The sequence below is a fragment of the Pieris brassicae genome, chromosome 13 (assembly GCF_905147105.1).
Source record: "Pieris brassicae chromosome 13, ilPieBrab1.1, whole genome shotgun sequence".
In the NCBI taxonomy this organism is placed as follows: domain Eukaryota; kingdom Metazoa; phylum Arthropoda; class Insecta; order Lepidoptera; family Pieridae; genus Pieris; species Pieris brassicae.
The window spans coordinates 326,641-353,959 of NC_059677.1; the positions used below are offsets into that span (position 1 = coordinate 326,641).

General features: G+C 32.6%; 1 protein-coding gene across 2 annotated transcripts in view; it reads right to left on the reverse strand.

Annotated features, from left to right (window-relative positions):
- Nucleotides 1-501: 501 nt before the first annotated feature.
- LOC123717882 (leucine-rich repeat-containing protein 24-like) overlaps nucleotides 502-27,319 on the reverse strand; it is a 36,265-nt gene continuing 9,447 nt past the window's right edge. Inside the window, exons 1-2 of one of the 2 annotated variants that reach the window (XM_045674131.1) lie at nucleotides 6,751-6,830; nucleotides 502-2,738 (exon numbers count right to left, since the gene is read on the reverse strand). In XM_045674131.1, the coding sequence (XP_045530087.1) occupies nucleotides 952-2,703 (1,752 nt within the window). In that variant the 5' untranslated portion in view covers nucleotides 2,704-2,738; nucleotides 6,751-6,830 and the 3' untranslated portion in view covers nucleotides 502-951. Of the gene's footprint in view, nucleotides 2,739-6,750; nucleotides 6,831-27,319 lie in introns of those variants that run through there. The other variant, XM_045674130.1, reaches the window with a different exon arrangement.

A 27,319-nucleotide genomic window follows, 5' to 3' on the forward strand; every position in this document is an offset into this window, starting at 1 on the left:
ATACATTAAAAATGTAATGGACGTCAAAGAATCTTTATCAATGAATTTACCACTATACACCACTCTCTATGTAAAGCTGTGTCTTTTGTATGTATATGGAACTGGGACAAAGGCATTATAGCTCGCAACAAATTGTTTTGGCAGTTAAATTGAGCAAATAATGAATTTTATGGCCAAACAAAATTTACTGAGAAAAATCTTGACTTTTGTTTCAGTGAAATTAATTTTCCGATTTTCTCTTCAGATTGCCTTTTGTTTTTTCCTTTAAGATTAACTCGTATTATAACTCTTTTAGGTATTTTTTTACGAAATAAATCGAATAGCATTCGTTAAAATATAATATTATATCATATCCAGGGGTAATGATATAATATTAATGAAAACAATAAGATTCTCCAAACTTTAAAAATGTCTATATAAATTTAAATCGCGTTGTGAACGATTCATATTAAATGAAACGGGGTTATAAATCAAACAACTCAATATATTACATGTGATGGATTTATTTTACAATTTATGCTTTCAGTTTAAAGGAACAGCTATCTGCTCAAGTGATTAGCTCTACACTATACAAAGAGACATGAAAATAAGACAAAGGGTCAGTCTTATATTTGGGAAAATTGTATAATACGAATAAACAATATTTACAAAAGTTGGGAAGACAATGCGAAGAAAGGAAAATCTAGTAAACAAATATCGAGACTAAATGCTTTCGAGTCAACATCCCAACGTACGAACAACAAGTTTGCTTACAGACTCATATCATACAATATTGATAACAACCTTATAATAATCTCACAGGATGTCTCACATCTCGCACACACTATGTACAATTTAAATTATCCGTCAAAATTATCGATACAATAAAATTGGGAATTAGTCTAATTGACTTGTAAAATCATTGGTACCAGGTCACCTCAGATTGGAGGGGTCCAGTACCAGGGGCCTAGGCTAAAGGGAGACAAACTCGGGCGGTGGAGGCGGGAGGGTGAGCACTGGGGTCTCGGATGGTTCCTCGGCGGTCGCTCCGGGCAGAGACCAAGTCGAACTCCCGGTCGCTGTGACTCTGGGGCCCATGTTATCGTAGGGAGCTCCACAACATGTTCTAGTTCGTCTCGGCAACGTTGCACCACCGCTTAGTAAGTCTGGATACTTTGCCGGTTCACCTCTTCCTGCAACTTGCACTGATATAAAAATATTCCCATACGGCACCGGTACTGCAAACTCTGCTGGAGGAGGGGGAAACGCACCGGGAGTACCTTCTATAGTTATATGAACGGGATCAAAAGCGCAACCTCTAGGTTGTTCGTTCACTGATAAAGACCGTTCTGTCAACTCAAAATCACAAGGAGATGCCATATCAGCAATGGAACGGTCACAACTGACAACCACGGATGCATCTATCAGCCGTTTCTCTTGATCCATAAAACTTCTACTCGGTGGTACACTTCTTTTTCTCAAGTGCCAACATCCGACTGCAGCTATAAAACCCAGGGCTGCTAATGCGCCTAATGCACCAAAGACTACGCCCAATAATTGAGGAATGCCTGGAGCCGTTCGTGCGGTGGCAGTTTGGGACCTTGGCAATACTAAACTAATCACGGCTCGAGACTCCCCTGCTACGCTCTTGGCCACACAAGTCCACTCCCCAGCAGCACTTGCGGTTACATTAAATAATGTGATATTCACCCACCTAACACTACCGGGCACTCTTTCCTCTATATTGTCGTCTTCTATAATAGAATCAGTTTCTTCCATGTCGCAATCGACACTGCTATTATTTAAATCTACACCATCAAACAACCATGTTACTTTTGGCTTCGGTATACCGTGCACCCAACATCCAAACGTCGCCGCAACGCCAACTTCTGCCCTTATGACTAACGTACTTGATTTTACTTCAGGCGGACACGTCATTACTTCGCTAGGTACGTGACGCCATTTGTTCCCAGACTGCGCGGACGGCTCCGCGCAAACTAATTCTTCCGTACCTAATTTACTTTCTAAAAACCAATCTTTAAATTCTCTTAATCTACAGTCACACCTCCATGGATTTCCCGATAGAGACATAGTCTTCAGGGCTGGTAATGAAAACGTTATCAATCTCAAGTAGGTCAATTGATTTCTACGCAAATCTATAGTTTCTAGTGATTTCAAATTCCGTAGCGCATTTGTATGTATCGTTCTCAATCGGCATCCATCCAACAACAGCATGCGTAGATGCGGTAACGGTGGGAATTGATCGGCGAACAATATCGTTAACGGATTATTACTGAGAACAACCAATCTCAATCTCTCGTTGCCTCTAAAAATATCTCTGGGGAGTATGGCGAGATCGTTATCAGCCAGATCGACCTCAATAAGAATTCTTAATTGTAAAAACGCGTCCGCGTGTATGGAGCGAAGTTTGGTCGCGCGTAAATTTAGTCGTTGTAAGTTCAGTAGGCCGATATTGAAAAATACTTCTTGGGGGAGATTTCTGAGTGGGTTGTCGTGGAGATCCAGCACTTGTATGTCGGAGGAGAGTGTGGGTGGGCGGCGTAAGTCACCAGAGGCGCACGTGGCGGTTTTCTTGCCCGAGGACCACTTGCACCGACACGTGGCAATGTGAGCGCAGTCGAGCCAGTCGCTGGCAGTCCTCGCGGTGCACGTGGTGAAGATAACTATCCAACACCACCTGGCCCACGACACGCGCATACTCATCTCATTGCGGATTTGAGTTCACATCGGCGGGATGCCTGTAACAACAAAGGAACCGTTAATCATTGGAGATTAGCCAAACAATAGAAGGTCGAATAATAATTGGAGGTTATATCTTGTTGCGTAAACTGTAGATAATGTGCGGTATTGATTTTGATTGGAATAAAATAAAAGCAAAAATATTTCACCCAAATCTCTTGCGTAATTAAATAATAAACAGAGAAAATGGTTAGATTCAGATTAGAGATTTAGAGCTAAGTATGACTTACATATATCAATAACGTGTAAACGTGGAGTTTAAATTATTTCCATACTACTAAATATTGATGTATAGAGAAAAGTTGGGTTTGTCCGGACACTTATAACTGGTTCTCGGCAGGACCTATGTTCAAGGTTTTTTAGTTGTTATATTTGTATTCATGCGTCCGTAGTAGTAATTGAAAAATTGGCATAAATAATCCAATACTAAATGTTCATGTGTGTCTTAACTGTCACACATTAAATGCTCATTAAGGAAAATATATTGAGCTACTTAAATATACACGGTGATAGTAGTGAACTTAATATTCATTTTGTATTCACTATATTATTTAAATATAATAAAAAAATTGTAACATTCATTGCCTTAGACATTGTACAATACGATTCGTTCAATTATGACCACATAATACGAAGAAATGCACTGAGGAACCTCTTGTTTTGATAAATGTTAGCTCCCCGGAGCTTTTCTGTCGAGATTAGAAGGATTAATGGTAGCAAGGGGGCATCTGTCTTGTCCGTTACAGCCTCTAGATACTAGCTATCGGAAGAATTCATTTGTAAGCGACGTCTTGGTGGTTAACATTTCGAGTTGAGCGTCACATGAAGCGCGATAATGCATTTGTTAGTTATCTGTTGCATTTATAAGCAGCCTTCTGTGCCTACCAAGCCGTTGCATACCTGTTAGGTACATACAGAATTTAATAATAATCTCTGGGGTAGCATTGCATTGTTTTTTTAGACATTTGATATTCTTCAAATATCGTTAAAGAAACTAAAACTTTGTTCTTTGATGATTAAGTAACAAGATTAGTCTACAGGTTTTATTATCTCTCTCTCACTAATCTTAAATTATATACATGATTTTTTTTATTTATAGAACCGTATAGACTATATTTAATTTAGTATTAAACCTTATATCTTATTAGTATAGAACCTAACACATGTTTTTACCTTTTTAAGAAAGACTGAAATGTTATCAAATCTTAGAGATGGAAAATTGTAAACAAACGACAACAATAAAAGTTTTGCGGACATTGATTTTTGTTCGTCAATAAAATCATGAGGGCAAAGCACCATTATGCAATGAGATTCGATAATTTAAATTAGCTCGTAAAATTCTTCTCTTGCTACTTATAATTTATCCGTAATATATAAAAAAATAACAACTAGGTCGCGTATATATTTTTTTACAATACTCTAACCAGGCTTCTTAATATTATCAGTGCATCTATTTGACACTAGTTTCATCTATATACCAGCAAACATTCAAGGTTTCGTCAAAATCTTGGGTATTCAAAAAGTCATAATATAAAAAAATCTAAATTGAGCGTCGCTTTTGTCACGGTTATTATCACACTTCCAAATCGTAAAATGGCTTCTTCACACGTGATTCCATACTCCAACTCCGGTCCACTGTGAGACTTTGAAAATTGAGTTATAGAATCGTAGTATACGAAGGTTTCAACTCAAAAAACAAGCAAGAATATTTGATTTTTCAATGAAAAATTCAGTTAAAAACTCGCAAATTGCACTTTCTTGAATACAACAGCGCTTTCACTGGAATATTCTCACCTGTGACAAAGAATTGTTCAAGTCGAGTGTTCGCAAAGCTTACTTAACTTGTACATTAAATATTTTATATATAAAACGGTACTATTTTGTATTTCTATTAGAATATTTTAAATTCTGTGAGCATTTTATTTAAATGAATATTCCTGTATGTATTTTAGTGGGAACGTATAAAATCCTCTTGTAGTCATGGCTTTGACCATATCTGTCTTGTAGACAAATATGTGGTTTTGTAATAAACAAAATATATCTTTATTTAGTTGTCAGCTCTGGATCGGTTAAAGTTACAATTGAAATTCGAAATGAAACCACAAAGTAACTCGCACCAACAAGTGACCGAAGTTTGAAACTCCGACATAACAGGTGCGAAAAACTGTCACAACAGAAGTTACGATACGACTACCTCTTTGGGATTAACTGCATATATATATTATCTATCCTATGGGAGATTAGACAATTCAAGTAAAAGTAGAAAAATTGTAAACATGTCAGAGCCACGGGTCGTACACTCCATTGATTAATGCTATTACACTGTAAAAGAGAGGTTTTCAGGGCCGGCAAATACACTGACAACCCTTTTATTTATATTATTAATAATAATATTCCAATTCAAAATCATATAGTTAACATAATGAACACTTAAAAACAGAAATGTATATCAAATGCTTCTAATTTTACATTTACTGCCAGTTCTCAAATCAAGCGCGTAGAATGGAAAAGAAGTACTGGCAATAAACCTCGTCCACTCTTTTTAATCGCCAAGTTTTTGTTTTACACAACGTGTGTTAATAGCTGCAACCGTATAGTTTATTGACCTTTGCATAAGTTCATAATACTAAACTGAGAGATATATGAGCGGCTGATACTTAATAGGACTACATTAACATAATAATATAGCCACTAAATCCATACTGTTAAAAATTACATATCAAAAGTGTGTTAGTTTTGTTATTGTACGTAAGTTATTGTTATTTTTGTTTCTTTTTGTTCTACAGTATGGTACCCCTATTCGCATTGAATTTTCCATTTGGATCTGTTCTTCCTCTACCAATTTCTCCCCACAATGTCGTCAGCTCATCGCTTTTCTGGTTTTCATTTCACACAGTTCACATTGTTTTTCTCTAGTCCAAATTATATGTCCAAGATGACGACTTGATCTATAATAGTGACCCCAATGTTTTAGCTTAAACTTTGATCAAGTTCTTTGATGTCTCTAGCGATTGAAGTTTTAATTGCTCTTTACAGATGCCAATTATGCAATGAAAATTGTCTTGTAAGAAAATATACATTTTGTTATAAGAACACAAGCCGAAACATTGAAATGTAAAGCCATGTTTGGTTGGGACTCGACCTTTTGAATATTATGTTAATCTATTATTAAATAAAACATGAATAGTTAGTATTACCTAATCGGCTTTCCTTTAATTCAAAACAAATTGCTTCGAATTTCTTACTCAATATTCTTGCATATTATAAAATTTTGTAACTCCTGTGTGTATAAACGTTCAAGATTTTGACGATAACTGTAATCAATAGTTTAACAATCTTAAATAAAATTAATTGCAGCTCATTTCTATAAAAAAATCTCTTACACGTTCCTGCCTACTAGTCCCATTCGTGCGTGTTTCACCTTCCCACATCATCACAAACTATGCAAAAAAAACTCAGTTTTTTATCGCGCAGCCAGGACATACAAGGCCAAGTATAGAGGCTTTGACTTGTCTAAAGCTCAATGAAGCTATCGCGGAATATGCTTAAAAGGAATATTAACAATATCCTCAGCGCTAAATAACCTACATCATGAGAACAGCGGACATACTATCACTTCCACACCATCACATATTACAGCCGAACGGTACGTAGTTAAATGTATCTTAAAATTTTTATTGATTTATTCCTTCGTATATTTTGGTATATTTGGCTATATAAGCGGTATTGTTGACCGGTTAAAAGTCTTTCATATATGAAAATAGCCTGTAATAAAATTATCGTTTATTACAGAATGTATCTAATACTTATTTAAAAAATAAGGCAATTAAACAAAATTTTAAAATGTTTAACCTACAAATTAATGATAAATAATATTAAAAATAAAATCAAAACAAATAAAATTAGTAACTAAATTAGCCAATTAGCATATACTGTGCTGTATGTTAATTTATATATATATAAGAACTTAATACAAGCCGGAATATTTATATAATATGTAATAACACAGACCATAAAAGATGGACAATTATACACCGCATAATCCATTCCTATAGCAGATAAATGATTTCCGCGTGGCATTACATTGCGTAATGTTCTGCGCGGAATTGGTTCAATTGGAGCAGCGCCATCTCCAGAATATCCCGGACAATGACCTGGATTACAAACAATAAGAATTCACCTTAATTACACGTTTCATTAACTATCTTTACCGAGTTAATGCGTTTACTAAAGACTTGTTAATGATAAATTTTCTAAAAAATCACTAAACTTTAAGCCTGACCAATAACATTTTTTCGCTATATTGTTTAAGGAATTTCTAAAAATGAGTGAGTTGTCTATTTTTTTCAAATGTAAATGCCGAAAGCTATTAAAAGCCAGTCATCAGAAAAGTTGTTTACATTATAACAAGGTCGGAAAAACAGTTTGAAGGAATGGACTCCGTGAAAACCTAATTTTGCTATAATTATTCATTTAGATTTTTTATATTTTACTTGCGCTAAATACGACAATATAACTATCAATATTTTTTTATCCCTATGGAATATATCGCTTGCCCCGGGGAACAAAGTCGTCAAAGGAAAATCTATTTTATTTTCAGGGAAAATAAAAGACGGTAATATTATTACATACTTAGTATACATTACATATACAAATATTTATATCAAATGAAAGCTAATTGACGAATATCTTGGTAAGGCTGTGAACGGAAGTAACTTTTGCAGATATATTATGACGTTGTTGAAATAGAGATATATTATTATTTATTTTTAAACTGCCGCCTTTAACTATTGTGATTATTTGCTAGAATTAAAATCGAAACTAAAACTATCTTCATGGTTGTTGTACACAAAATCACTTCCGTAGAAAAAAGACATCCTCGAGTTTTTTACTAGAAATATTTTTGCAAAAATTATATTAAAAAATACAGTTATCACCACCCACATTATCACTATCATAGTACATCACCCAAAGAAGTCACAAGCTGTACTTTGTTCCCCGGAACAAGCTTAAGGTTCTGTTTGTTTGTTTCTAAATAACGTGAAATTTTATTATCATAACATGACTATCTATCATCTACTTTTTTAAGCTGCAACCACATCACACATGAAGAACCACAAACACGTAGTCTCTGCCAACAGAGGGCGTGTCGAGAATTTTTTAGGGCATGTATTTTTTTAATATCACATTAAACCTTATGCATGAACAACCTTTTTTATAAAATTTAATTAAAGATGTTTCTTTTGTTTTGCATTAGAATAGTTTTTGCTTTCTTTTTTGTTTATTGCAAGGTCATTTAAAGAAAATAAAAAAATAAGAAGTGTAGTGCGTAATTAAATAAATAGGCAAGTGTGGTCTTCTATGCCTGACACGGAGTGTTAGGTCTGAGACATGTTGAACAACGTAATAATTCCTTTACGGGCCATTGTTAAAATGCGCACAAAGAGATACAAGTATTAAGAGTCTTACGTCAAGCAAAAGCAGCATTTTTAAACATAACTAAAATATTTATCCGGGAGTATTTTATTTATTTATGTATGTCGCAGCCAACTACCGTTCAATTAACAGCCTATCCGTTTAACTAGCGGCCTGAAAGATGTTGATCTTTAACGCCGCTGTTTGATCAACTATCAAACAGCTTATACAAATATATTTTATTTCATATGTTTCATCTTTTTTATTTGTGCCAAATAATGACTATATCTTACGAATAGCCGATTAGCCGGCCAGTTTATTAAATGTTGAATATATTTCAGGCCGTTAGTTAAACGGCGACTTTTAGTTAAAAGGCTAGGCTGTTAATTGAACGTCTAATTAAGCTAGTTGGCTGCGACATATACACTTCGTTACAGTAATAATAAAAATATACAGGTGGCGCTACAACCTTTTTAGGATTGGGCCTCAGATTTCTGTATCTGTTCCATGATCATTTGTCAATCTAATGGAGGAGGCTGACACACGCTGTCAGAAATTTGGGTCTAAGGCGAGCCTCTATCTTCACGTTATCCATCGCCATTCGAAGAAATGTTAAATGCACACCTAGACAGAAAGTCCATTGGACGGAAACTACGACCTGAAGGCTGGGAGTGGCTCGCTGAAGCCACTAGGCCAACACTGCAGTTATACAGTAAAAATAATTACATTAAAATAAGAGCAACTGGCTGGTTTTCCAGCGATCTCTTTAAGTCAATATCAATATTCAATACAACATCACCTATATTTTAAAGCTACAAATATTATATCTGTTACGAGATATTAGATATTATAAATTAAAATTAATACCTTCATAATTAATGTTTATAATGCAGGAAGTGTGGAAAACTGTGCTTGTAGTTAAATATATAATTAAATTAATGAATAATAAACACGGATGGACATCTGTATTGAGGTTCAATTGGACATGGACATGAAGGTCTAGGAATATGGTCACTCTATATACTAAACAACCTATAGAGACCACACCGAATGTAACAGATGAGTTTTATACTGCGATATCAAGATTGCGACATCAGCGACACAGATTTTAAAAGATAGATCTTAATTTAAAGACGACCCGTTTTCATCGATACATTTTCAGCGTATAATGATGGGCAACATTCACTTCACTAACAAGGTTCAAAATTAGGAGAATTTTACAAATTCCGTCAGCAAAATCTAACCTAGGAGGCACCATTCATTCGAATTCTTCGCATATATTCGGTAGAAGGCTGATCCGTTTTAAAGAAAACATTGTCATTTAGAAAATATAGCTGTTAACATATACTGTAGATATATACATTATGTATGATGTGGTAAACTTCGATAAATGAACAAAATAACGATAATATTACGTATAGCAAAGGGATGGAATTAACATTGATGACATTAAAGACAAAACAATTCTTCAACGGTATATATAAATTGTAAACATGAATGTTAGGCCTAAAATACCTCATGAATTTGTAATGCAATACGGCTAGGAACCCTTAGGCGTAAGGCTAGACAAGCCCAAAATTCTAAATAACATTGGTATATCCCTTCTAGTTTCATATTACATTTTAGGTCATAATTAGTTAGACACATATCATACGTAATTTTGTTCACTAAGGCTTTCTTAGTTTTATAAGGGTGGTGATTTTATCGTAGTTACGCCCCGAGAGTATAGACGAAGGCATTCCCATCAACAGTTGCATTCATTCGTTTCATAGTAATTAATATGTCTTTATTTCGCATATTTTATTGTTGTACTCGAATGGTTAATAATAATAACGGTGTTTTGATGTTTTACAGGTTCTATCTGTAAAACAAATCAAAACCCTACCACAAAATTTTCCGATGACTTTCCATTCTCACTTAATATTAGTACATTCAGAGTAGTCAACTTCCATATTCTAGAGTAAAACAGCTAGTAATTTTGTGCTCAAAAACAGATCTCCATTTCTTGTCAGAAATATTAAGCAAAGCGCTCAAAACTAATATACATAAACAAAATATACAAAAGATACAAAGTCCTCGAGCATAGACAATGTGTAGATAATATGCGTAAAAAAGTAAATAATTACTGCTGACTTAATCACCATCTTAAAAATTTGTGCCAACTCTAAGGAATAAAATAATGCAATGAGTTACATTATTCTAAAGATATGGAATATTCTAACGTCGAATTATGTTTTGACTGTGTCCCCACAGCAAAATCACAATTGTAACGACACAGTCGTAAGAGTTCTTTGGTACATAACTTTATATTGGTAAACAAATTATTGTCAGAGACGTTCAGTTTTATGTCTTTGTAAATAATAAGATAGTTGTAATTAATAATCAACTGCAGATAAATAAAATCTAAATATATTATTTTTATATTCAGTGAACAGCTTTGTTTATTATGGGTTTAGAGATAATAGACAATTGTCAAAACGCTAGTAGCTAGAATAAGTGTTGATAAGTTTTTATTTATTATAGAAGTCCAAGGTTATCTCAATCTACTGTGTATACACTCGACTATTTCCGTGCTTACCAGCGATAACAATAATTACTGTCTAATTAAGAATTCTATTAAAGCAATAGCAATACATCCACAGACTACTACGTCTATAGAAAAATTATAACACTATGTGTTATTCTTTATTATTTCAACTCTCTATGTTTTTATTTTATTTAATGAGACTTATATTAAAAAAACATTTATAGCGATGTACAAGTCAAGTCATTTTTAATTGAATTATATAGTATATAGACATAATATGTAAAACCTCAAAAATATAAATAAAGCGAATTCTGGAAGAGAATGTGGCCAGATAAAAATACTTTTCTTGACAAAGCCACTATGCAATTTTATTGGTAAGAAATTGTTTTATTACTTATACAATACGATTTTATTCTTCAGAGCTTGAGAAGTCTTGAGTTTAGAAATTAGTTAGTTATTATAGTGAAATTTTTAGTTAGTCGTTCTTTAATCGGGTAACAAACAAAAATCAATGACGCTACAACCTTTTTAGGTTTTCGCCTCAGACTTCTGTATCTGTTTCATGATCGAATAGGCAAGTGCGTGATCAGCCTTCTGTGCCTAACGCACGCTGTCGACTTTTTGGGTCAAGGCAAGCTGTTTTCGTCACGATGTTTTTCTTCACCGTTCGGTCTAATGTTACATGCGCACATAGAAAGAAAATCCATTGGTGCACAGCCGGGGATCGAACCTACGACCTCAGGGATAAGAGTCGCTAATCCCACTAGACCAACACTGCTCTTAATCGGGTTTTAAGGGTTTAAAAAAACCTTTAACGTAAACGTAACACTATTAACAGGTTACTTCTATGAAAGCCCTTAATTTCATGCAGGAAGTATTATTGTAGCTACATGGAAATCTTATTACATAGAATACAGGGCAGAATAAATATATATCCTCCAAAATAAACTATTAATGTTTCAAAGTATAACGAGTATAAACTTAATTAATACATATCCAGAGACGCTACAACCTGTTTCAGATTTTTTGGATATTTCTCTATATATACGTTTTTGATTGACGGGCGTCATTTGGGTATATGTATGTCTCACAACAAATCTTAGTTTAGATAAAAATATAAATTTACTCGATTGACTAAGGTACAAACATAAGATTTCTAATGTTGTATCTTAAAAATAATTAGTATCTTTCTCTACAGGCTTTTAATTATTCAGGAATTGTTGTGTCCAAGAATTCATGACTCATAAGAAAATCCTAAATTAATAGTTTAAATCTATTAACTACGTCACGTTTACTGGGTGGCTGCATAAAAAAATAACATAGAATTGTACACAGCAAACTCGTAATTCACAAGGAAGTCAAATAACATTCCAGAGATATGAGAAAAATAATAGAAAGATATTTATGAAGGCTCCTGTGATACAATGTCTTACGAAGTACGATATTCTTTATGTTCATATTATTTTTTAACAAGGGAAATAATTTGGAGGCATATATTTGACTTTTCCTTTTTTGGGCGTTTAATTTATCGTATTAGGACGTATTATATATGTTGAACATATATAGAGGCAAGCGGCCCGACGAGTTGTCGTTGATCTCTTGGGAAATGGGACGGGCTTTAGTATAAGATGCTGCTTGTGTCCAACGTTAGAAAATAATAGATAGTTTTCTCCAACTTCGATTTTGTTACTTTTGGAGTAGAAACTCTTGGGCCGGAGTTCAAGTGCGTAGGCGCTAATTCAAGATTTAAGTTGGCGCGTGGTAGATAGTACCAGTGTCCCTAGAACTGGTGCTTTCCTGGCTCAACAAATAAGCCAAACATGGAATGCCATAACGTTCAAAAAGGTTCAGAATAAAAACGTTCAAACGTTTACAAAGGAAAAGATCTATAAAAATTCCTAATTCGTCTAACAAGTCAAGGTGAAATAAGGTTATATGTCTGCGCTGTGCGAAACAAAACTGAGGGGTTCGCAAAGCTGGTGTTGATGTGAGGTACGTGAAATAAAAATTGTTTCTTTTAAAAAGAATTCTCGTGTTCAAAATATCCAATTTTAGTCTAAACAAACTAATGTAAACTCATCTAAAGTCTAGTAACAATCGAAAACCAGTATGTGTATGTTTGCAACCACAAGGGTTTGTTTGTATCCTTTCGGCAAGTTATTAGCATCTTATACAACGCGTAGGCAATTCAGCTTTGGCTTCCGGCAATTGCGGATTGTATATAACCTATGTTTATTTTATTATATTGAAAATTAATTAGAAAACATTTTATTCAGTTATGATCCACCTTAGCATAAAGTCAATAACAACAAGATCACACAACAACACCCTCACATATATAACTTACACAGCATCACACAACACGACCGAATACGACAATGTTGATATGGATAAAAAATCGTAATGATTAATAAAGGTACAGCTCAAATGTTTTACACTCAAGGAGTTAATATTTAGTGTAAAATATTTATAAGGTATCGCAGAATATTAAGGAGTACTAAGAATATCCATAGCGCTGAATCACCTGCATGACGAGTACATGCTCACTTTCACACCATTAAACAACACAGCCGGATTAGCTATTAGTTAAATGTATTTAATATATTTTATTCAAACTCGAAATAACTTTATTCATAGAGGTAAACGAGTACATTGTACAGTACTTATGAACGTCAGAAAAGAAGTTAAATTAATTGTAAATTTACATTTACTAATGCGTACAAGAAGAAATTGCACGAAACTTTACGCTCTTTTTAATCGCTAAGATTTGAGTCATACAAATTGTTTGAACTGGTATTGGTTTTTGTAAATGTTTGATTTTTTTGTATATACTATGTTTACGATCTTTGGCTATATCTTTAATATAATTGTTTTTTGCTATATTTAATGTATGCTGTTGGCTTACGAAATAAATATTTGGTTGTATACATTGCAGTTCTGGAAGGATTTTTCTTTGTTTGTTGTATTTAAGGCAAACAACGTTGACAGGTATTTAAAATTGGTTTAAACGTTTCTTTTCCTCGTATTACCTATTTCTTCAAGATGTCATGGTCTTGTTTAGTTGATCGTGAGTGAGAATGATGGAGACTAGCCAGTTCTTCTCGTTATATTATACCCTTAATTTGAGAATTGGTAGTAAATGTAATATGGATATTTATTATGTTTAAACGTGTCGAATGAATCATTTTAAGATCCTTTTCCATTGGGTAAATGGCCGATGTATTCGCGATTTTTCGATTTAAGTTAATTAATGTTCATTGGTAAATGATATTCTAGTATGGAGAAGAAAGTTTAATTAATAAAATCATATTAATAATTAACAAAACACTAACTGAGAAACACAATTAAGTCATACAGTTTCTTTGATAAAACAGATATGAATTCGTTATAAATAAAACTGCAAATATACAATAATCATGCTAGTATTTTGTGCTTATCTTCTCTATGTCTGATGTCATATTTTATTGGATGTATAAAATTTTATTAAGGCATTTAAATTAAACTAAAACAATTAATAAATTATTTCTTTAGGAAAATAAAAAAAGCCCTAGACTTCTGTAATATTTGTGGGCGATGGAGTAGGCCCCAACGGAATTTCTGAGGTCCAATTAATCTACTAATAGAGTCACGTACCCAGTCTTGAGGGGACTAACTGTAATCATTCACTCCTATCTGGAAAATTCCTCCCTTTAATTATGGGGAAGATGTTGAAAAACTCTGTATTATTTTCCTAATAAAAATAGTATCTACACAACGTTATTTGACTTTTGTCCAATGGTATTTATAATTAATTATTATTGAAATATATTATTTCTATTAAGTTTAAGACACTTTTTTTGTATAATCGGGGGCAAACGGACAGGAGACGGGCAGGTTAAGTGATACCGCCCAAGGACACTCGCAAGTGCGTCGTCGGCTTGCGTGTTCTTTAAGTATAGAGATTGTTGCATTAAAAAAACACATATGTTTACCTAATTATATTTTGCTATAAATCACTAAGTATCAGGTATACAGAATGCCCAACTTATCTGATATATCCGTAGCTCCTTATATTGATGTAGTAGAACGTACAAAGTGCAGACCAATTCGACCACTACGGATTATCTCTATTGAAGATATTGCTGGAATTATATACGATTCACTCTTTTTCCAAAGCTCTCTTACCCTATTCGTTTTTGTCTTTAACACAAGCAATTTCACTTGTCATACAAGCTACATTTCAAGAATAGCAGTTGAAAATTCTACAATTTTCTAAGTCAAGATAAAAAAATAATATAATGGTTTGGAATGTAAGGAATGTCGTGAGTTTATTTTCTAATAATTTAAATTTAATTAGTTTTTTTATTGAATATATATATATATATATATATATATATATATATATATATATATATATATATATTCAATTATTTTCTATAAAAAATATTAAGTTTGTTATGTATAGTGTATATTATTTTTGCTATTTAGATTACATTTTCTATTAATTATATATTGTTTAATGTACTTTATTTCTCATTACAAAAAATGGACGAACGAGAAACACGTCGCCATAAGCCGTCCCAACTTCAGTCCGTAACGTACCGTAACCGTAAAGTAACCGAACGATCGGAAAGGGATTGGTCGTCGACAACAAACGTTTCCGTTTTGGAGCGGCTTGAACCCTTGACATTGCGTAGAGATGTGGGCTTCCTCTGCATTAATCCCTGCAGCTTTGTTTCAACAATCGAGACAGAATATGAAATCCCAGCCGTCCTTCCAGAACCGAAAATCCACTGGTGAGCTCTCTGGCATTGAGAAAGGTATCACTTAAGTGATACCTTTCTGTTGTGTTAACGTTTACCCGTTTGAACCCCTGCATTACAAAAGAATGTTGAAATATTGATAAGGGAGATTTATTATCGTAGACTATCGATCGCACAAGTTAAAGTTGTAAGATGTTTATTTAATTTCTGTTATTGTGGGTAAATGTGTAAATAGTTATTTTAAGATATTTTAATTATTAACTGTCCACAGAAAAGACTACATAATCCACAGAAATAAAGTTTATATCTCAATTTAATAAAGTTTATATATCCATTTAATAAAGTTTATACCTCAATTTAATAAAGTTTATATTTCCATTTAATAAAGTTTATATCTCAATTTAATAAATTTATATTTCCATTTAATAAAGTTTATATCTCAATTTAATAAAGTTTATATATCAATAAAGTTTATATCTCAATTAAAAAAAGTTTATATCTCAATTAAAAAAAGTTTATACCTCAATAAAGTTTAAATCTCAATTTAATAAAGTTTATATCTCAATTAAATAAAGTTTATATCTCAATTTAATAAAGTTTATATCTCAATTAAAAAAGTTTATACCTCAATAAAGTTTAAATCTCAATTTAATAAAGTTTATATCTCAATTAAATAAAGTTTATACCTCAATAAAGTTTATATCTCAATTTAATAGAGTTTATATATCAATAAAGTTTATATCTCAAATAAAAAAAGGTTATATCTCAATAAAGTTTAAATCTCAATTTAATAAAGTTTATATCTCAATTTAATAAAGTTTATATCTCCATTAAATAAAGTTTATACCTCAATAAAGTTTATATCTCAATTAAATAAAGTTTTTATCTCAATTAAATAAAGTTTATATCTCAATTTAATAAAGTTTATATCTCAATTAAAAAAAGTTTATACCTCAATAAAGTTTAAATCTCAATTTAATAAAGTTTATATCTCAATTAAATAAAGTTTATATCTCAATTTAATAAAGTTTATACCTCAATAAAGTTTAAATCTCAATTTAATAAAGTTTATATCTCAATTAAATAAAGTTTATACCTCAATAAAGTTTATATCTCAATTAAATAAAGTTTATATATCAATAAAGTTTATATCTCAATTAAAAAAAGTTTATATCTCAATAAAATTTAAATCTCAATTTAATAAAGTTTATATCTCAATTTAATAAAGTTTATATCTCAATTTAATAAAGTTTATATCTCAATAAAGTTTATTTCTCCATTAAATAAAGTTTATACCTCAATAAAGTTTATATCTCAATTAAATAAAGTTTATACCTCAATAAAGTTTATATCTCAATTAAATAAAGTTTATATCTCAATTTAATAAAGTTTATATCTCAATAAAGTTTATATCTCCATTAAATAAAGTTAACATCTCAATTTATTAAAGTTTATATCTCAATGAAATATAGTTCCCTGTTTGTCTTCTAAGCCGTGTCTCTTTCCTTCTGTGCCTCCAAGCAAAGAGTGTGAAGCTGTGTCATCTCATTTTTGAGGAGAGTATTTCTATTAAACTTCAAAGTCTCGATTTCGTTGCCATTTCTTTCAACAATTAATTGTTCATACTGCTCCTTGTACTTTTAAGTTCTTGGAGCTTGAGTTGGTGTTGGTTTTCCAACTGGCAACTCTTGGCACTGCGAGTGGCTATTGTTTATGAATAAAATTATTGAAATTGACTTAACAAGCAGAGATTGATAAAGATAGAATAGGTAGGTACACAGGGGCAGTGTGAATGTAAGCTCTCGAGATTATTTGTAATGTAATAGATACTAATTTGTTTCAATTTACTTATTTTACACAATTTAATCGAATTGAAAAAGAAATACAAATGATCGAATTTCGATGACAACGATTCGTATTAAGTTCGTTAGTACAACAGCAGTCACTGACACAGTTTATTACACTTTATAATCACTATATCACTGTAATACTTTGCAACAATATAATTAATACACTAAATTATGTATAAATAAGAGATAAATAACAAGTAATAACAACAATAAATACTTTAAATTAGTATTTTTCTGTTTATGTACTTATTTGTTACCAGACAAAGGCCATATTTATTTGTTTTCAGTCACGTGATCGTAGGACGATGACATAGTATACATATTAATAAAAATATTGATATATTTTAAAACAATCTGCCCACTTACCGTAATTTTGTGTATCATTTTTTGTTTTTTTTCTTGCGTTTAATTTTTATGTTCTAATATAATTGATGTGTATGTGTGTAATATTTTTGAAGTCATATTTTTTTATATATTTTAAGCAAATATGTTTTACAATTATTTCACTGTTAGCAATACAAAAACAAGTATTATCCAAATTGAAATATTCCTAACAAAAGAAAATGAGTCTTATCACAAAATACAAACAATTTATTCGGACAATAAACATAATGCTCTGAGGAAAATTCCCCAAAGTTGCCCTCGCGTCTAGAATTTTCCTTTGTATGACAATTCGCTATTGAAGGAAAAATGAGGCATAATGAAGCTAGCATATTAATATGTCGTTTTGTTCTATGTGAATGCCGGAAATTGAAACGTCCTAGAATAAAAATCTAAAATATAGCTGTGAAGTAGGGTAGAGATTTTCGTATTATGGCTGGTTAGGTTAGTTAGTTAGTGGCGTGTGATTTTTAACACAGTTGTTGTATCTTGTTGGTTTGAAAGTCTATAATTATGAATATTTTTACTTCAATCATCTGAAAACTCGATAAAATGACACTAATTTACGATGTTTTATTGCTAGAGAAAATAATATTTTAAGGGATTATCAATACAAGGTACTTACTTTTTTAATAGTGACATGGAGTTTATTTATTATTTAAAACTTAGTTCCAACAGTCAGTATATATAATAATTCAATAATTACGAGGGTTACGGGAGGCCGTATATCTTTTTTTAATGTAATACGTGGGTAACACTGAAATTGTTTAGAACAGGCCAGTCAGAAACATTGCTAATGAAAACTTTTCTTTAATTTCATTTTTAGAACTCTTAGGTAACCTAATGCGTCATTTGTTTTTGTGAATTGGGGGCAAATGTGAAAATTAACCTAACGAACGAGAAAATTTTCGGTCAATCATTTATTATGACTTTCGTTATGGACTCACTCAACAACTAAGCTATGATAGGGTGCGATTAGCATTTCTTAATGAAGCCCTATCTCGTGCTACTATTTACTATTGGGTTAACGAGTTTTAGCGAGGACGTAGCAATCTTAGGTATGAGTCAAGTTCAAAGAATTGGACACGAATATTTAGGCGTCAGCTTTGTACCAGATTGATTCCCCATACTTTAACCGACGACCAGAAACATAGACATAGACTGGTGTTGCCAACTGTTAGATAAGTTCAACGGCAGTGACTCAAATGCTATATTTGACATCGTTACGAACCCGAAACCAAAAGAGAATCAGCTCAGTGGGTGTTTCCTTTCGAGGATGGGGCCACTAAGGTAAAGAAAGAAAGAAGTCAAGGAAAAAAGATGATTGCCTTATTCTTTGGTTGGATAGGGCGTTTCGCGACAGTTGTGCTAGAAGATGGAAGGACAGTTACTGCAGACTGGTATGTCTATCGTTGTTTGCCTGTTGTCTTGGAAAAAAAATCGACAGCAGCGCCCTCGATCCAGGATCCACCACGACAATGCTTACACGCACTCCGCAAAACAGACTGTTTAATATTTGACTATGGCAGGTGTCGAGATAATAAGTCATCCGCCACACAGTCCTGTCCCGGCGCCCTGTTATTTTCATTTATACCCAAAAACTAAAGATAAAATTTGAGGTATTCGCTGTATGAGTCCTCAAAATGCGGTGAAAGCATACGAAAATACCATAGAAGAGAATGGGCCCACTGCTTTTCTGAGTGGTTCCATTAAAAAAGCGACGATGTGTAGGAACGGAAATTACTTAGAAAAACAATAAAATTATTGGCAACTTTCTACATTAAAGCCCGATTCACACATATCAGTGAAGCTACAGATCCGACGCAGTACCGGCACAGTGCGAAATATTCTTTTAAACATTCTCTATGAACGCATCCCCACTTGTCAGTGTCAGTGACGACACAGTACTCTCAGTGTCAGTGCCGACACCGGCAATTACGGACGGATTTGTTGACATTCGATTTTTTTGTCGGATCCCTGACGCCGTGTTATTGAAATCAAAATGGAGGACGAGCGATTGATAGAATTGATTCGTGAAAATAGGATTTTGTATGATTTGTCGCATGCAAAGTACATGGATTCGAAATATACGTTGCAGGCCTTTTAAAAAGGACGTTAACTCCAATTAGCTTGGAAATACTTCAGTGAGCAGCTGTTTCCACATAGCGGTGGTGCGCGGAAATGACTGCCTTCAGAAACGCTCAGTTGTGGAACGACAGACGTAGAGGTGATACGGATGGTATTTCCTTGACGTCCGATAATGAAACTCAGCTGCAGAAATTATTTTAAACAACCCTACACAACGATCGATATTGAGCTACAAGGCAACCATTTATAGAAAAGTAAAATTAAATTATATTTGTAATATAACGAAACAAATACAGAAATCTAAGGTTAAATAGGTTTGAGCGTCAGTGTTTCTTAGCTACATTATCTCCATATAAAGTCTTAGTAACTGTGGCAATAAGTAAGGCTTTTGAGTATCCATAAAAGGATTTCTTAAGGACTATTGACTGTAATAGAAGTACTTTTTCAATGAAGGGGTGGAAAATGAGATAGATCAGGTTGTGAAGGGACAATTGAACTGTGATGACACAACTTACTGGAAAAGAAACGTTCTATTCATTAAAGTTTCATGAAACTTGTATAAAGTTACCCAACGGGGTGTAGGATTCTTCGAATTGTATATAGACATATTTTACCTCTTGACTAAGATGTTATTGTACAAATTTATATAGTATTGGTATAAATATATATCATAAGAAATACACTTACAATCATATAACAGTGTTTGTATGTTCTATTTGTTCCACGTACAATAGTTTAGTAAGCGTTGTTGTGCGGTAATATTAAGCCTGGAAAGCATAAAATAAAAAAAAAACAAAACACAGCATACCGAAAAACAAAGAAAATAAAACAATTACAATTACCACGTTAACAAAATACCCAATCCGGCTGGTCCCCGTGGGGAAAGCGTATGTTTTACTGTATGGTAATAAACATGAAGAAAGTCGCTTACCAATTAAAATTATGCACTTTCAACGTAAGATCCTTGTCATCACAACCAAGACTATTAGATCTGAACAATGCATTGAGAAAAAAGTTAGAAATGGAAAATTATGAGTACTGTACTTCTCACAACTTAAAAAACAAACTTAAATTTTTACTCATATTAAGAAATGTGACCTAGCTTATTTTATAATAATAATAACAGTAAGCTGGAAGGGTTTTTGCTTACAATCTTCGTGGTGTCAGAGAGTTTAATAGCTTCGACTTGATTACTGTATGCATATTATTTTATTTTATGTGCCGAAAAACTTAGCGATACCAAATAACACTTGATACAGACCTTTCTGTTGTATCTACAGTTACAAGAATGGTACATATACAAATAGACACATAATGTTTTACTGTTATTAACTTTTAGCATTTAATTAGATTGAACTAATGTTTCTTAGAAAAGTTCGCCTCGTGACTTCAACATGCTGCGTTAAATTCTGAGTTCGATTAACTAATTAATTTTTGCTTTCGTACAATGAAGAGTGACGTAATCTATGATTTCTGAGCGACTTTTATTATTACATTGTTGTTAATGTAAGCCTACAGGTGGACAACATATTCTAAGTGCAATTGTCTACAGACCAAGACCAATCTACAGACCAAGGGGCGGTCAAATAGTAACCATCAGGCTTGGTCTCAATGGGTTTCATTTCACGTAACATCAGATTGATTAGCGTTTGTCTTATATAAAAAAAATAGTGGCGCTACAACCTTATTCAGGTCTGGGCCTCAGTTTTCTGAATGTGTTTAATGATCATTTTTCAATCTAGTGCACAGCCGGGGCTAGAACCTACGACCTTAGGGATGAGAGTCGCACCGCACCTACTAGGAATACTTTTGTCTTATGTACCCAATAAGTTGTCTTGATTTTATTAAGTATATAATTTATTAGTTTAACTGGAGTTTACGAAGTGTAAAGTTAATTAAGAATAATTATCATAATTGGTCTTTACTAAGAGATTAAAATTGTCATTATTTATAAATAGTGATAATAATATGAGTTCCTTGGTGAAATAGATAGTGTATCATTAGTTTTTATAAGTGTGTCAGTAAAATTACCCTAAGTAACTCAACTAATTTTAGTTTGTTTATTGATTTATATAGATAGTTGGATTAAAATGATTTTATTGTTACCAATACATTTAATTCTTAAGTACTAGCATTTTTTTCTCACAGTGGTTGCCTCAAAGAGATCGCTCGAAAGCGATAAGGCCGCCAGTTGCCCTCCTTTTCATTTAATTATGTTCAACTTTTATATTGTAATGCAACGAAGTATTAATAAATAAATATAATATGTAAATATTAGTTTAATAGCGTAAAAAGAACTTATACTTAGCAACTTAGTTATAATGCGCAAAACTTTTTCAATAAATTTAAAGAAAATACTCCAGTTAAAAGCTGCCATGTTCTTTCTCTTTTGTTTTTTTACACAAAGTTGTACCTATAATGTAAGCGAACTCTAGGTGTTTATCTATTTCATGTTTTTTGAATTATCTATGTCTAATACATACAGTCTCTATTACGGGGAAGACACTTCATGTGTACTATATTATTTCTCTTACCACTTACACATCTTAAGGAGAAATAAATATCCAAATTGAAAGGAAGTAAATAAGTTTATTTTCCAATTTCGTTTTAAGAAAAATAAATTAAATGCCTTTAGTTTTAAAGATGGTGATTATTTCGGATATCCAGTTCATTATATGACAAGTAATGAAGACTGGTAACTCTTATTAAAATGGTTGTTCCACAGTATGAAAAATAAAGTGTTATTGACAGGGATCCGTAAATATGTTGTTTGTTGTTGATCGAAATATGTATTTGTATAGAACTATGTATAAACTGTACAGAATTGACATTTGGTTTCGTATTTGCAAACATACGTCATACTGACTGGTGTGACGCCATCTTGTCTAGAGAAACATTTTTGCGGATTCTTGAAATGATGAATGTTTAATTAAACATTTTTAAAAGCAATATTTGACAAGACGCAAAAGAGTCTGTAGTCATAAATAACCTGAAATATTTTTTTTAGATTTAGTAATTTTGGCATTTTTAATAATGACAGTCCAAGCTCATTAGTCAACACTTGGAAGTCCGCGAGAATAAATATTTAATATACTTCGTTAGTTAAGACAAACTCATCTAATTGATTCTTTTTTTTTAGAAATAGAATCTGCTGTTGGCTCAGCTCGGGCTGTCTTGGCGAGCATAGGTCGGCCGGAATGGACTTCATCTCGTAAGGGCGCCTCCAGCGGAACTCGGACCTCGGCTTGGGCCGTTACGAGGTGGTCAATTGCCTGAAGGACAGAACGGAAGTTCTCTGAAGGAAGCGAAGTACGAAGTAAATGTCATGTTGAAGGTGGTTTTTACCCTCACTTGATTTTGACTTTGCTTTAACCCGCGTTTTAAATGCCACAACCGCCATCTAGTAGTATGGAAATAAACTAATTTACTATTGCAATGATATATTCATAAACAATAAAGTGTGAGACACAATTCGACCTCTTTTACACAGTCAAATATATTCTTCCACGCGTATAACAATACTAAAGTGTTCAGAAATAAAATGGGTCACGGTCTAACAGATGACGTGGAAAGTGTTTCAATGGGATTTAGTTCAGCTAAAACTGATTCCAAAGTGCTGTACTAAATATAGACTTAATGTGAATGCTTGCATTACGTCATGTTTTCAGGTAGTAAAAAGCTATAACACCTGGCTTCTTTGTAAAAAATACTTTACTTTTATAGCTGGTCTTCATCGTTAGAGCAGTATTGGCCTAGTGGCTTCAATTTTTGTTGGCACTTGGTGGCTTTAGTGATTATGCACAATAGCGCATATAAACCACACACGTCCCACATAACCCTCCCGCACCAAGCAGTTGCATCGTGGTATGGTATGGTCATCGCATTACCCCAAGTAAAAAAATTTTGTGGCTTCAGCGTGCTACTTTCATACCTGTGTTTCGATCCCCGTCTATGCACCAATGAACTTTCTGTCTATGTGCGCATTTAACACTAGCTCGTACGAAGGAAATCATCGTGCAGAAACCGTGCCATAGACCCAAAAACTCAACGGCGTGTTTCAGACACTTGGCTGATATACTTACCTATTAGATCGACAAATAATCATGGAACAGATAGAGGACTAAAAGGTTAAAAACAAGAATTTTTCGATTAAAAATAATGTTTTTTGTTGTATATATATCATAAATAGACTCTCCCCTTAATAGAGATTGTAAATAGTGACATTTGACACTTCATGCTAAATTAATTTTTTTACTAAATAAGATTAGACTTAAATGATGTTTTTGTGCAATTTAAAAAATCTAAATTGTAGACTGGAGACGCGGAAGTTTATGGTTTTCTCTGTAAAATAGAGACTTACCTCACCATAGACCAATACAACAATTATTAGTTATGCTCAAGATTATATTGTTTTCTAGTTAATTTTAATTGATGTCATGTTCTGTGCAATACATTCATATGTATCAATGAAATAACTTTTGGGTAATATTCAACTTGAAACCTTACACGGACTATCAGATGTCAAAACCTAATTTGTTTTTGACATGCGTTATTTAGTTTTTTTAAGCACAGGAGCTTAATACCTGTTAAGTGATACCGTCGCCCATGAACATTCAATGTCATAGGGATTACGAGTGCACTGCTGGACTTTTAAGAATTGGTACGCTCTATTCTTGAAGGGCCCTAAGGACTTTGTTTCGTAAATACCTAATAATTCGTATAGATTTGATAAAGTTTGTTATAACTCTAGTTATCATATAACTAATCCCTGTAATAGTGTTATACTATTAAGTTTAAAAAATGCCTGCAACGGTTTAAAAACCGCTCTGAATAAGTAACTAGGTTTATTAAACGATGCCATAACACGAGTGTAAATATTGTGCATGTGTACAAAATAATTGATATGAATTTTTCATCTGTGGAGCGATCCACAGATACAGCGCGTGTACAACTGTCATGATTGAGTTGTCAAAATCCAATGAGTTAACATCGGTCGTTCTGACACCTCTTTTTGATTGTGTATTTAAAAATTTGTTGCATTTTAAGCTTCCCATTTCATTCCCAGTCAACAATAAAATTTATTTGATAAACATTTTTAATTATAGGCATAAAGCAGAATATTAGTACGTATACATTAGAATATCATTTGAAAAATGTTCTTGTAGTTTATAAGCTAATGTAGTGATAGTATGTTAATGGTATAGTATTTTTATTATTTTATATATTTATTTTAGCCAATGTCCACCTGGGATGACTGAATGATACACCAGTAAGACAGCTCTTTATGTTTGTGATGTATAAACGCTTAACCCTAAGGAAGTATTTATTAATTACCACAAAGACTAATCTACAAAATTCGTCATCTGTCACTTTGACAATTTACATTCGTGAATAGATTTTATTTGGATAAATATTTTCCATAAACCTAATCGTGAACAACTGCCGTCTGTCAACTGTAATCATGTGTCAACTGTCACCACGTTTCTTGTTTACGTCAAATTTGTCGTCAAATTATTCGTTTTGAAATTAAACTCACATCGTCACGATCCGCTTGAAAAATCCACCAGTTACAAATGCATCCAGCGTAGCGATACTTTGAAATAACGTTTAAAAACATTATGGCGTTTTGCCAGTGAAGTATCTAATCTCTATAGAAAGCTAGAGCGCATCAAAGCAACGCTTTACGTAAATATTTCGAGCTTATGTCCGACGACGCAGTGAGCTTAATGCTTCACTGAAGAGCGGAGATAACTCCCGCCAAATAGTTTATGCAAAGCCGTAAGTATTTGTCTTCGACCTAGTTTGTAGTATTTTTAATTGTGCGAGTGCCGTGCTAAGGAAGTGTATAATGCATTGTGGTTTCATCAGTATGTAAAAATGAATTTCTCTGCGTGTGTCCCGCTAAAACTCGAGAATGGCTGGACGGATTTGGCTAATTATGATCTTGGAATATTTGTTGGAGTTCAGAGAAGCTTTAAATGGTAAGAAACATAAATTATAAGTAAAGAAACATACTAAAATCGACACTCGAATTTTCCAATACAAACTGTGTTATTTATTCACATAGCTCACACTTTGAAATCGATTGTCATTTTAATTAAAAAAAATGGTTTTATCTCTTCGTGTATGTTATGTTTGCTTATCACTTATAAGTCACATTAACTTTATTTATTTATTTGTACCAATTCATCAGTGTGCCGAGCATTGGTAATATATTATAAATTTTATTTATTTATTAATTATAATTAGATTTCGGAGATTGACTTGACTTTCTTTAATTAGAGAGGTACAAGAAGTTATAAAATGACTTACTAAGACACGTATATGTGTAACACATAAATTTATTTTATAATAAAACTTGGTCCTACATCATTAAACTGGATGAGCGCAGATTTAGTAACTTAATAAAATACTAAATTCGTTTTGCGGCTCTGTGGGCTGCCGCGATGTAATTTAGTTAAATGCTGATCAGGGGTGGCGTATGTCAGGTATATTCTGTATAATATAACACCGCTTTTTCATAAAACGAAATAAGTTTGTGGTAGAATATATACAATAAATATTTTTACAGACAACTAGAGATGTGAATGTTATACAAAATTATTTGTTTATGTCTGTCGCGTATATAAATAGTTGTTGTTGGTATTCCGACATTTAAACAGGCGACATATAACTGGCCATGTGAAAACCATTACATAAAGAAATAATACCACAGACAATTAGCGACTGTAATTATTTTATATGTATTTTATCAATATAATAACTCCGATCGAAGCATTTGTTTTAAACGATATTAATTTTTCTTACATCCGCTTTGACGATATTTGCAGCACGCATTCTGTCAGTGTTATGTCAAACACCATAAGGTTACATGAAAAAAGTTTAAATTGTAAAAGCGCTATGCAACTGAAAAAATAATTGCTATCGTAACAAAAGTAATGATTACTTAATATGGTGGTTAAGTATATAATTTTTTTTTAATTTTCCGCGCAATTTTATTAATTGTTTCTTTCATGAGAACCTTTTCCTGTCAATAATAAACACAAAAGTAAAAGAATTAGCGAAATCGGTCCAGCCGTTCACGCGTGATGGGACATAGGGATTCATCTATATATACAGATGATTTATAATTATGTTAATCCAAGTAATATTTATTTAAATGTAATAGAGTTAAGGTGTGTCTAAGAACATTAAGAAGAACAAATAAAGTAGGAGATGTTACATTTAAAGTAAATTAACTCGAGTGTAAATGGGCGGGACACATCGCAAAAAATTATGGCTACAAAGTTATTATTTTTATTTATTTATTTAATTATTAATAATCTTACAGCTAACATAGATATTATAAAACAAAACACTTAGACAATACAGAAATCCAAAACAGATTACATAGATTAACAATATATATGTAACAGAAAACATTGTGTACATTGTGTATAAAAAAAATGTAAACTAAAGAAAATTGAAATTTAACATTTGAAACAACAAGTAGTATATAATATTTCAAATTACTGCTTAACCAAAATCAGAGCCTTCCCGCCTCTTTAAAAACTTCCTCACATCTTCTATGGTGAGGT